At 36.6% G+C, this 14010-nt stretch overlaps 2 protein-coding genes across 2 annotated transcripts in view; one reads left to right on the plus strand and one right to left on the minus strand.

Moving 5' to 3' along the window:
* Nucleotides 1–14010, minus strand: part of LOC134207778 (ubiquitin carboxyl-terminal hydrolase 30 homolog) — a 173571-nt gene that overhangs the window by 64244 nt on the left and 95317 nt on the right. The gene's annotated exons all lie outside the window — the stretch shown is intronic.
* On the plus strand, nt 8334–9575 carry LOC134207488 (uncharacterized; the record flags this gene model as incomplete). Its single annotated transcript, XM_062683201.1, has 1 exon — nt 8334–9575. A coding segment is annotated over one exon (1242 nt), but the record flags the coding sequence as incomplete, so codon positions are not given.

Raw genomic sequence — 14010 nt, forward strand, 5'->3', positions numbered from 1 at the left:
TCTTCTAACACAAGAGATGCATAATGAAAAAATCGAAGTTTTAGGAATAACGCCTCAATCAGTGGAAACATTAGGAACAGCCGATATAACATTCGAATTTGAAAACCATAAAAAAGAATTTAAAATTAATGTAGTTGATGAGAACTTTCCTATTCCTTCTGATGGAATATTAGGAAGTGATTTCTTTAACAACTATCCTTGTACGATTGATTACAGAGATAAGTGTTTCATAATTTTTGATATTCTAGATCGCAATTCTGTCAATTTGTTACGAAAGAAAAATATAGTAAAAATACCTGCACGATCGGAAATTATTCAAAAGATTTTTGTTGAAACTAATGATGATTTAATTTGCTTATCTAAACAATTTGATAATAAACAAATTTATGTTGGTAATTGTCTTATCAGTCCAATTAATAACTATGCTTTTATACCCATTATTAATGCTACACATGAAGAAGTTGATGTTGATTTGAATAATCTACATTTTGAAAAATTAAATAATTTTAATATAATGACCCTCGAACGAAAACAAAATATTAGGTTACAGGATATATTGTCTAAAGTAGATCTTGATCATTTGAATGAAATTGAAAAATCAAGTATTATTGACGTTATTGAGAAGTATAGCGATATTTTTTATGTTGATGGTGATATATTATCAAGCACCGAAGCAACAACCCATACCATTAAAACCTCTAATGAAACACCAATATTTACAAGACAATACAGATTACCAATATCTCATAAGGAAATAGTAAACTCCGAGGTAAACAAAATGCTGAAAGATAATATAATTAAAGAAAGTAATTCTCCTTGGAATTCACCTTTACTAGTCGTTCCAAAGAAATCTTCAATAGATGGTCAGAAAAAATGGCGTGTTGTCGTTGATTTTAGAAAGTTGAATAATGTTACAGTGAGTGACGCATATCCACTCCCTTTAATTACAGATATTTTGGAGCAATTAGGAAAATCGAGATATTTTACAAATTTAGACTTAGCTAGTGGATTTCATCAAATTAACATGGATCCCCAAGATGCTGCTAAGACTGCATTTTCAACTCCGTATGGGCATTATGAATACGTTAAAATGCCATTTGGATTGAAAAATGCTCCTGCAACGTTTCAAAGGTTAATGAATACTGTATTGAGCGGCCTTCAAGGAATCAAATGTATTGTGTATATGGACGATGTTGTAATATATGGAGACAATTTAGAAGATCACAATAGAAAATTATGCCAAGTATTAGATTGTTTGAGAAAATTTAATCTGAAATTACAAAGAGACAAGTGTAACTTTTTAAAGAAAGAAATTTTGTATTTGGGACACAGAATTACATCAGAGGGAATATTGCCTGATGAATCAAAAATAGTAGCAATCAAAAATTTTCCTACACCGAAAAACGCAAAAGAAGTTAAAATGTTTTTAGGAATTTTGAGTTATTATAGAAAATTTATACCCAAATTGGCTAACTTGGCAGAGCCGATAAATAAGTTGTTGAGAAAAGGACAGAAATTTATTTGGAATCAAAATTGTCAACGATCTTTCGACGAGTTGAAATCGTTGTTGACAAGCTCACCGATTCTACAGTATCCTGATTTCAACAAGAAATTCGTAATTACTACTGATGCCAGCAATGTGGCAATAGGAGCTGTTTTAACCAATGAAGGTTCAACTCTGCCAATCGCTTACGCTAGTAGGATTTTGAATCCGGCAGAAAGGCATTATGCTACAGTAGAAAAAGAATTACTCGCCATAGTATGGGCAGTATAACAGTTTAAACCATATGTGTATGGCTATGAATTTATTATCTGTTCAGATCATAAGCCATTCGTTTATTAATTCAATATTAAAGAATCATCCGATAGACTGATGCGATGGCGCATTCAATTAGAAGAGTATGACTTCAAAGTCTTGTATATTCCAGGGAATGGAAATACAGTAGCAGACACTTTAAGTCGCATTGAATTAAGTAATCTAGACACTGCAGGTCAGATTACAAACAGTATAAGCGATGAAAAAAAAAAATTGCATAAAAAGAAGATATCGAATCGGATTAATATTGTAACAAGACATCAAGCACGAGTTGCAAATAATGATCTTAATGGTGAAAAGCTAAACGGAATAGCCGAGGATTATTAATGTTTTCTTTTACTTAAAGATCCTAAGGAAGCAAAAAAAATATATATATACGATAAACTTGACGAGTCAAGAAACGTGATAAACGTTTATATCGTACCGAAATATTGAAAACAGGTGTTAAATATGATTTTGATAAAAATATAATCAATTTAAAAAATATTCAGAATTATGAATATGTTTCAGATATTGATAAACATTTCATTATCAGTAAAAATAGTTATAATGATAAAATTTGTTTGTATAAGTTTTATAAAAATATGCGAAATTTTAAAGAGAATGTCAAAGCAGCAAAAAAATAAATCAATCAATTTCCATTTTACTTTATCTCCGCGAGATGAAATGGATTGGTTAAAACTGAAGGAAATTACCATTCATATATTTTCAGACACAAAATACCGACTTTGTTTTGAATTCATATAACATAACATCTAAAGAAAATATTAATATCATCCTGAAAGAGTTTCATGAGAGTCCGTTGGGTGGTCATGAAGGAGTAGAACGCACATATAAAAGAATCTTTGAAAGATATTATTGGAAAAGTATGAGGCAAGATGGATATTGAATTAGAAAAACACTCTTTTACATTCTGGAAAACATTCCTCGTACTTATATCAATTTCAATTATATCTTGGTTGATTATTAAGTTATATTAATTTCTGAAAACTAAATTTGCAAAAGGAAACAACAATATGACATCACGTCGCCAAAGGTCTCCACCACATCCATCGGCTCCTTTTCAACAATCAGAACCTTTACGGATTATCTATTCAACAAATAATGAAGAAGAAAATGAAGGTGTTTTGTTCTTAAATAATAAAAGATTACCTATAGCCAAGAAACAAATGTTAGGGCAAATTTCATTCTAAAACATAAACTATATACAAGACAAACATTTTTTTTTAATGATTTAAATATTAATTAAGAATAAAATAATAAGTTGGTAACAGTATCAAAAGGACAAGAAAAAGTTTCCATTATCCCAAAAATATAATAAAAACTTTTTTTAGGGGGATAGTAATGTGGCCAATGATATTACGTATGCATTAACATAAGGTTCGTGCACCATTGGTAATAAACATAAACCTATGCTAATGGAAAGCTAGGCTAGGCGTAGATAAACTCATGCGGAAACACAAAACATGTATGTCAACATATTCAATAAACAAATATGTAAATTAACATAAGGCGCGTGCATCATAAAAGAGCCAACGATAACAAATGTAAATCTAGGCTAGTCGTAATATCAGACAAACCCATCAGGAAACACAAAAGATGTATTTCAACATAATTGATACCGATGCGCGTCGATGCACTTTCAAATTCCATCTTTTATTATGATACAAAGAAACGCATCACAATAAATGTGAATGCGCCGAATAGGAATTCAGGTTAATTTGTCCAAAGGGCAGCCGCTCGTTTTATAGATATCCATCTGCGTATGGAAAACACGTTTGATAGTAGAGAAAGGTATAGATCTAAGCATATATAAATAAAGCGGAGTGTTAACTCCAGAGACAGATCCAAAAAGTATCTTTTAGTCAACGGCCACGCCACACGACCGATCCGAGATACGCCGCAGCGTACCTACCCTATGTTCATCATTATTTTCGGGTGAGTAAACTATCATTGCAAAAATCACAAATTTCGTGTTTGTATATCAATTTTTAGTGTTTTGAATTAAAGTGAAGTGAAATTACGTTAACTAGTTCATTCTCTCAATCAATTCAGTTTACTCCCCTCTTCATAATTATGCCCGAGACACGTCAGAGTGAGATCGAGCAGCTGAAAGCTCAGCTTGATGAGCTAAAGTTGCAATTGCAGCAACAGACACAGGGTAACCAGGTTAATCCGTTTGTGATACCTGACCCGATCAAAAACATGTCAGAATTCTCAGGCAACCGGAGAGAACTTTCCGCGTGGCTTGAAGAATTAGACGAAATTTATAATGACTACGTCATCAAAGGGCACAACGGTGCACCCGATACTTTCGATGGCCACTATATTAGGGCCACAGAGAAACAGACGTCTCACTCTACACATGTTCCATCGTTCATATTTTTAACGGTGGATTCAATTTTTTATAGGTGGCCGATCGGCCACCGATGGCGCTTCCATCGGATTTGCTTGTGTTTGACGTTTGCTCACTACCGCCACCTGGTTGCCGCTTGTCCACCTACAGTGTATATTAGCATTGGGCGATAATGTTTTCATGACGGTGATTTTGATTGCATTTTGTTCTAAGTGAGACGTCTGTTTCTCTGTGTTAGGGCTATCAAAAACAAAATAAGAGGGGAAGCCCGCACTATACTATGTGCAAACGGGAATCCTAAAGCAATCGCAGGTATCAAAGCGATACTGCTAGAAAATTATGGAGATCAGAAGGATTTCACAACCAACTTGTCTCTTTTATTTCATCTTAAAAAAGGTGACAAAACGAATATAAGATTTTTTAATGAAATTAAGGAAATAAATACAAAACTTAAATCCAACTTGCAGACGAAACCCCTTTCAGTAAATGAGCTACTAGATATAATTACTATCTCCAAGTACCTGGATAATATAGCCGAACCCTTGGCCTCAATTATCCGCCAATCAAACCCCTCAACCCTGGAAACTGCATATCAGGCAGTATGTGTTAACCAAAACGCTGAAACAAGGAACAAACCCGTTAGGTATGACAAAAGTCAGCGCTCGTTTTCAAATTTTACCAAGCCTGGCAACTCTAACAACGGTAGCAGTAGCCATCCACCGAAACCATACTACAGACCGCCCATAGAACGAACAACCGACAAGAAAACGCCAACGCATCGAAAAATGAAAGTAGAGGCAAATGTTAACGAACTTGGCGAAACCGCAAGTGAACATAGTGAAGAAGAAATTGAAGAAGTAGTGTCGAGTGATGAGTGTGACGAATTAAATTTTCAGCGAGTACGCGTGATCGGAAAGAAGACTTGAATTTCTTACCGTACCTCCGTCTTCCCACTACTAAAGGCTACCTTAATATCTTGGTGGATACGGGAGCGAACAAATCATATTTGAACCCAGAGCATGTTAATAAAGCAAAGTCCGTGAAACAACCTGCTGTTGTGAGGAACAAGAACGGTAATTTTAAAATTGATAAAATGGTACACGTTAATCTTTTCCCAGAAGCTGGCGATGAAAAATTGCCATTCCATGTATTTCGATTCCATAAGTTTTTCGATGGACTTTTAGGTTATGAAAATCTAGCTATTCTAGGAGCCAAAATTAATACCAAGAATCATGCATTGATCATCGAAAGCCACCTATTTCCATTCTCTAGATACCATGTGAACCAGATACATTTTAATGAACAAAGGGATAATTTATTTGAAATAACTACTACTGCGAACGGATCTTTCCTTATTGAAGACAAGATGAAGCTTTCTAAAAACGTTACTCTTACTCCTGGTGTGTATCTATCAAAAAACAATAAAGCAGTGGTACATCTGGAAACGAATAAAAGTAATATACGTTGCACACTTCCGCCGTTCGCGTGCGAGCATTTTTCAATGACTCAGGAGAATAAAGAGGTAAAGCTTAATTTCACCACCACTCATCTGAATGCCGAAGAGAAACGTCTACTGGGTAAAACTCTTAAAGATTACAAAGACGTATTTTTCAATGATAACGATAAGTTAACTTTCACTCATGAGGTGAAGCATAACATCAAAACTTCTGATGAAAACCCGATTCATCAGAAGACATATAAGTATCCTTATCATCTTCGTGATGAAGTTTCAACCCAAATTCAAAAAATGTTGGGGAACGGAATTATTAGGGAGTCCTCTTCTCAATGGACATCTCCAATCTGGGTAGTACCTAAAAAAATGGACAACTCAGGGAAACGCAAATCGGATCATTGTTGATTATCGTAAATTAAATGAAAAGACAGCGGCCGATCGCTACCCCATCCCCGAAATCAGTGAAATACTGGACAGACTTGGAAAAGCACAGTATTTTACCGTTTTGGACTTGGCAAGTGGTTTTCATCAAATTGAGGTGAACCCTAAGGATATACCAAAAGCAGCATTTAACGTTGACAATGGCAAATACGAGTACGTACGTATGCCATTTGGGCTGAAAAATGCCCCAGCGACATTTCAGAGGCTTATGGACTCTGTATTGAGAAAGCATATTGGTATCCGCTGTTTCGTTTACATGGATGATATTATCATCTATAGCATAGATCTTCAAACACATTTGGGCGATATCAAGAAAATCCTTCAAACATTGAGAGAAGCCAATTTGAAGATACAGTGCGATAAATCTGAGTTCCTCAGAAAAGAAGTCGAATTTTTGGGTCATCTCGTCACAACAGACGGTGTAAGACCAAATCCCCAGAAAATCGAAGCAATAAAATCCTGGCCATTACCAATGAATCGAAAAGCATTGCAATCATTTTTGGGAACCATCAGTTATTACAGGCGGTTCATACCTAATTTCTCCCACATAGCAAAACCAATGACCTCTCAGTTGAGGAATGGAAATAAAAATATAGATGTCAATGCCAAATACGAGGAAACATTTGAAAAATTAAAGGCCATTATGACAAGCGATCTTCTTCTCACTTATCCAAATTACGATAAACCTTTTATCCTCACAACAGATGCTTCAAATGTTGCCATTGGAGCAGTTCTTGCACAGCTCGATAATGGAATTGAACGGCCCATAGCTTATTTATCTAGAACTTTGTCCAGAGCAGAAGAAAATTACTCAGCAACTGCAAAAGAACTTTTGGCTATATACTTTGCAGCTAAAACATTCAGATCATATCTATACGGCAAACAATTCACGATATACACAGACCACGAACCACTTACGAAGGAACTGAAACTCACTGACGCAACTTGAAGGGTAACACGCCAGCGTTTGTACTTAGAACAGTTTGATTTTAAAATTATTTACAAAAAGGGTAAGCAGAACGTCGTCGCGGATGGCCTTTCCAGGATTCCAAAGACAGAAGTTAACAACCACGAGATGGAGAACGAGGTATACGAAAACGACAAGATATATGGAAACCACCCCAATAAACAGGTTCAAAAATCAAATTTTCTTTAGGGTTACAGATAATCAGAGGAAAAGTCCATATTTACTAATTCAAATATTTCCAGGATACACAAGGCACATTTACCACCGAGCGAGTTATGATGAGGAACGATTAATTGGATTTCTTAAGGAAAATATAAATCCAAACGCATCAAACGGCATATTTGCTCCATTGGAGGTAGCAAAGACGTGCGCAAGGATTGCCAACAAGCACTTTCGAAAGAAAATAAAAATTGAATATTGTAATCTCAAACTGCCAGACATAATAGATCCCAAAGAACAAGAAGAATTCATCAAGAAAAGTCATAACTTCAACCACAGAAATTACAAAATAGTTTATGAAGAAGCTAGTAAATCAGTATTTTTTCCCGAACTTCATAGAAAATTGCGTGATTTTTCAAAAAAAAATATGAAAGACATCCATTTAAAATTCCTATAACACGACGAATGTATAATAGGCCCTTTGATAATGTCTACATGGATGTTTTTGTTAAAGAAACGTAAAAATTCTTACAATAGTAGATGCTTTTTCTAAATTTACTCAGCTATACAAAATAGAAAACGAACAGACGGAAACCATAATAGAAACACTCACTAGATATTTTTCAACTTTCGGTGTTCCAAAACAAATAACATGTGACCAAGCGACAAGCTTTCGGAATCCCACAATGACCAAATTCCTAACGGATCTGAATATATTCTTACACTTTGCTAGTACTAGCAACAGCAATGGAATTATAGAAAGATTCCATAACACATTAATAGAAATGTACCAGGCCAATCAAGATAAAACTAGGAACCTTAATTTGTATGAAGGTCTAAAACTCATCGTAGCATTGTATAATGAAACGAAACATTCTTCAACCAAAATAGCACCCAGAGAAATTATATATGGTACGTCAAACTCATTAAACAGGTTAAAAATTGTAAACAATCAGACTAGAACCATACAGACTGCTTTGGATAACATTGAATTACATGTTAATAATAAGAACTCCAAAATTCTTTGCTTAGACGAGGAAGAGTACAGGAATTTACAAAATAAAAACATATATACAAAATGTAAAGGAAAAGCATCTCTTTCAAACCATAGATACAGAAAAGCAAACATAGTTGACCAAACCTTAAAAACCATTACAGATCAAAATCAAATCAAGACACACAAAAAATACTTAAAAAGAATTTTGTAATCTCACTTTTCAGGTTACTTCTAGCGATAGGAGGACACGCAGAAATATTCATTCATGACATCAAACAAAATCCCATTGTCATACTTCCCATGGGGAAAGCTAAAATTTGTTACAGCTACCTAAGAATCATTCATCCAATCGAAATGAATCCGATAGAAAACGTTATTAACGTCCTCTACTTAAAAGCCCAAGAAAAGATAGCTAACGATAGACTTCTTAACCCTATTATAAAAACAAAAATCGAAAAACTATCTCAATCCTTTAAAAAAATCAATATATCAGATAAAAGAGTAAAACGATGGGACAGCTTAGGCAGAGGTTGGAAGTACATCTCGGGAAGCCCGGATGCCGAAGATTTAAGGCTTATCAATGCTACCATTAACTCGATTGTTGATCAGGAAAATAACCAAATTAGAATTAACTCTGGATTAGACATCAGAATTAGAAATCTAACATACAGTATTAATTCAATCATCTCGAGCTACAACAACCTGTCATCTGAGTTCAACGAAGGATTTTCATCAATTAACTTACTATTGAACATCGACGAGCTCATCCAGCAAATAGAGACAATTGGTGATGCAATAACCCTAGCTCGACTAAATATTCCCAGTAGCCGCCTGATTAGCCTTGCAGAATTAACTGTTGCTCAACGCTTTTTGAAAGACCAAGGATTAGACGTAGCCACAGCAGAGAGTGTATTAGAAATCGCTGAAGCATATGTCATAACCACTAAAGATTCAATCAAGTACATCCTGAGAATACCTAAAGTAACAAACGAAGCCTACACTCTCTACCAAATTGAACCAGTGATATCTAACGGAACGAGAGTTCATCTAAAGGCCAGTTTCTATCTCAATGGAACCACACCGTTTTGTTCAAAATCAGTTTGCGATCAGCACGCAGAGCAATTTATCTGTCAATCTTCTGAACTTGAAACACCATCGAAATGTATGCAAAAACTCATTAGCGGTTCGTCAGCACATTGTCCAATTGAGAAAATCTATGGACGCAACATCGTTAAACGAATTAACGAGGCCACAATAATTATCCAGGATGCGAACATTACAATACAATCCAACTGCAGCATGCATAATGCAATTCACCAACATCAACGTAAATACTCCCAGCAGGACTTTTATCCCGACCACAGGATTGAAGGTAAATACCACTAACCGCATTCCTCTGGAACGATTACAGATACTCCATATGGCACATCGAGACCATATCCGTCATTTGAACCTGACTAGTGACAGTATTCATACAAAGATACATCTACTTCATTGGCTATCCTTCGGGTCTATATCGATAACATCTCTTACCCTGATCGGTATCACGCTAGGCTGCATTATCAAGATGCTGCTGACTAGAAAGGCAACAGTGATTATTCAACAAGGTCAACAGGAGACGGTAGCCGAGGCTAAGGATAACCCATCCACAGAATCGACGCAAGGAATCAGCGTAATCTACCCCACGAGGCAACCCAGGCTCATCCCACAATAGTCGAGACCAATGGAAGTCGAGGACGACTTCTTTCCTTGGAAAGGGAATCGTTAAGGAATGAAACTATAAAATTAAGACATACGTGGCGCATCACGCCACATTTATGCAGTGTAAGCACCTTTTATTAATAAATAGCATTCGCACACGAGGTACCGACCTCTTTCGTCGACGTGTGCTCGTCCAAGTTGGTTAGTTAGTAATTTTTTAAAAAGAACAATCCGTATTAGAATAAGTTAAGTCAAAAACAAGATAAGAAGACAAAGATTACGCTAATAGCCAACAATAAGGTCCTGATGAACAACGCTTAAAACTCACATTTGGAATCAAATTGCGCACCACATAATCGAAAACTTCAAGGAAATTTCGTCTTAACATTTTACAATTACAGTACATATTGAGGTTGACGATCACATTTCCACTTCAAAAGAGTTGATAAGCAAAACAAAAGAAATTCAAGGAGCATGTCCAAATCTTACGATAAATTGGAATATCGCACAACGACACGAGATTCCCGTCATCCATAATCAAACCATACAGAATAGAAACCAATTGGAGCACGTCAAACGGAAGCAGTACGAGCACAGAAACTTATTGTTTCCCCTTTTGGAGGATTGTCATTTGGATTGTTTAATTGTCATAGCAATAATCTGTATTTTTAGAAAAAAGAACGGCCATCGAAATTGGAACTCAAAAGGACATCCCGTCCCAGGAGGAATGAAAAGAAGTTCGATCTACCCCCGGAGGAACTATGCGCCGGTCATCGCATTAATGCTGAGTATTAAGGTCCAAAGTACGCCACGTGGTCACACCACCTTACACGCCGTCCAACATGCAGCCAGGTTACCAAGCCACCGTCAGTAGAAACAGAACCGTCCAAGTAGGTCGGCCAGGAAATGCAGAGTAGGCAAGTTTAGGTTTTAAATAGGAATCAATCGAATCTTCGAGGGTCAGTATTAATGAATCAGTCTTTAGGATCGATATTATTTTCGTATTAGTTATAAAAGTGAGTGCATGTAATGTAAAAGTGGTAAATAAAGCTTTTTTTTTTTTAAATCAGTGATAGACTTATAAATATATATTGAAAACTTAATAATTTTATAATAGTTAGCAACGACGTGACCCACTTCACAATTAACTGCAAGCGCGAGCCACTTATCAGCGAAATCCCACGTTCACACCAAATCATAGACGCAGCATAATTCCATAAACATAAACATTCGATTGTTCCCATCCAAAACTAGCAATAAGATGATTTGTAAATTAGTCGTAAGTGAACCTCGAATAAAGAAGGAGCTCTGGCTCAAAATATATTTTTTGAATCTTCTGAAAAGAAAATTCTTAACTAGCGCCCGAATAGGGACCAGGAGTAGTGCAAGTAAAAAGTGAAGTTCAAGTAATCTAGAGACAAACTTAGTTGATCCACAACGTTAGAGTTGCGTGGACGCTAAGTCGAAAGAAACACCATATCACCAGGAACCAGTGATCTGTTAGAGGATATCGCAACTACTGACTTCACTCCGAATCTTATCCGGATTGCATCACGCAGCCGTACGGACCAGCGCCACCAGTAGACCAGGACGGCTAAACACTCGCCTTGGCTGAAAAGGATCACGCAACCGTACCGAGAAGGAAGAAGACACGCTTTTGGTCCTAACCAAACGAGTTCGGTAATAGGAATTAACAGGATTCGACACCTGAACACGCGTTCCGCAGCCATCAACATCTTCCACGATAGAGCCACGAAGAGCGACAGGCTTTAATCCCGCAATCTTTTGGAGTCCCCAGGAGATGTCCAGACTTATATTGTAAGTAAACCAATAATAGTTTTTTTTATCATACCGAGCCACCGTCATTAAAAATGGAACAATTTATTGACCAAATTGGACATTTAACCGCTAGAATCGATACCCTACAGGCAACGACAGCCTCAAACCAGGAAGATTATACAGATCATCCACTTTACCTCGTAAGAGCCGAATGGTCTTCAATAAGCCCAGACTTGATAGATAATGGATATCCCCGACCTAGTCAAGGGACGACCATATTTTACTGGTGATCCCAATGAACTTAGTTTCTTCATCCAAGGTGCAAAAACACTAGTGCAATTATACACTTTTACCGCTAAGAATACAATTGAAGATAGAAATAAATACCATGTTATCTGTATATCCATTAGAAGGAAGATAAAAGGAGAAGCAAATGATGCACTTGTTGCATCTAACGTTAACATAAAGTTGGAAAGTGATCAAAAAGACTCTAACCACCTGCTATGGTGAAAAGAGAGACTTAGAAACCTTAGACTATCAGTTAATATATAGTCATGGTATGAACCGGCTAACTCAGGTGCAACGTGGCACGCAACGTAGGCAATTCTCCATCGAACCACCGGAACGTGGCGTGCAACGTCATCAACTTCTGACCAGACCTACGGAAATGCAGATTCAGCAGTAATAATCAATAAAACCAATGCGCGAGTTAACACCCGTCTTCCGTGGGAAGACAGTAACGTGACTTTTTCATAAACATCTAACCGTGGGACCCCGTGATGCTGAGTCGACACCACGACCGTGGGACTGTCATCATTTAGCTAGGGACGAATAGGTTTCTTTAATATTAGAATCGATATAATAAGTCAGTTTAGTTCTAACCATCATATAATTCGTTTCGGCTTTATTATTTTTTGAAGAGACCCTAGGTCTTCCGTTAACTGGCGCCCGAATAGGGACCCGTAGTCGCGAGTGGGAAGAGTATAAGTTCAAGTGTCGGTGAAAAATCTTCAAAAACTGTTTGCTGCAAAAGTCTTCATAAAAAAGTAGTGATCAGTGAAAATCTTTAAGTGAGTTTATTCCAATTAGCTCCGCCGCCAAAGAGCCGTACTGTGATCTGAAAATAGTCAACGGTAGAAAGAGCCGTGCTGCAAATCAAAGTGATCAGTGAATAGTGAAAATCTTTAAGTGAGTTAATTACAAATAACTCCGCCAACGGTCCAAAGAGCCGTACTGTGAATTGATCAAATTCTGGTTCAAAGAGCCAGCATCGACACCAGCAAAGCGAAACGTGAGACACCGAGGATTCACCTCAATCTGCAGTAGCTTCTGGCAAAAAGGATCACCCCGAAGTGCCTGCTCCCGTTTCCCCCACCGAAGACGAAGGTCCACGAACTGTAACCAGCAGCGATGCACCTGCTAAATTTAATGTAAGTACCCCGATTTCTTCAATTTAAAAAAAAAAAATCTAAAGTGATTAAGCAATCAGTAATTTTGAAATCGAAAGTTTATAAAATTATAAAGTGACCAGTGATTTTGAATAATTTAACTTATTTTCATAACGTTGTAAAGTTATTAAACGATCAGTGGTTTTGATTTATTTAACCTGGAGATAATTTCAAGGAAAAAATCTAGGTTCGACATTTATTTTGGCAAAATAATGGCTCTCAGTAGCACATCTCCAATGACTCCTGAAGAATTTATAAATTTCGGAAAAATCCCTGATCTGGTAAGGGATATCAGACCATTTTATGGTGATGCGACAAAATTAGTTGACTGGATTTCAGATGTGGAATCCATTCTTCGGGCATATAGAGATAAAGGAGCAACTGCAGCTCAGCTAAGTGTATTAGAGAGAACTATTCGAAGAAAGGTCGATGGTGAGGCGGCCAATATTCTTAATGCGAATAATGTTCTCACATCCTGGTCGGAAATAAAGGATACTTTAATCCTATATTACAAAGACCAAAGGGACATTGAGACCCTTGACTTTCAATTAACTTCTATTAGGAAGCTTAACAATGAGAGTCTAAATTCTTACTACAGTCGAGTGAATGAGTTACTTTCCTTGATAATAGCACAAATTCAAACAGATAATAAAATGAAACTAAATGCAGCTGCTCATATCACATACTTCCGGGAAAAGTCAATCGACTCCTTTATCCGTGGATTAGAAAAGCCTTTGAGTATACTACTGCACTTTACGTTAAGGAATGAAACTATAAAACTAAGACATACGTGGCGCATCACGCCACATTTATGCAGTGTAAGCACCTTTTATTAATAAACTAGCGAAAGAGACCCAGCTTTGCAAGGGTGTTGCAAATGTCACAATGAACTA

This window comes from Armigeres subalbatus, chromosome 1 (genome assembly GCF_024139115.2).
Source record: "Armigeres subalbatus isolate Guangzhou_Male chromosome 1, GZ_Asu_2, whole genome shotgun sequence".
Lineage (NCBI taxonomy): Eukaryota > Metazoa > Arthropoda > Insecta > Diptera > Culicidae > Armigeres > Armigeres subalbatus.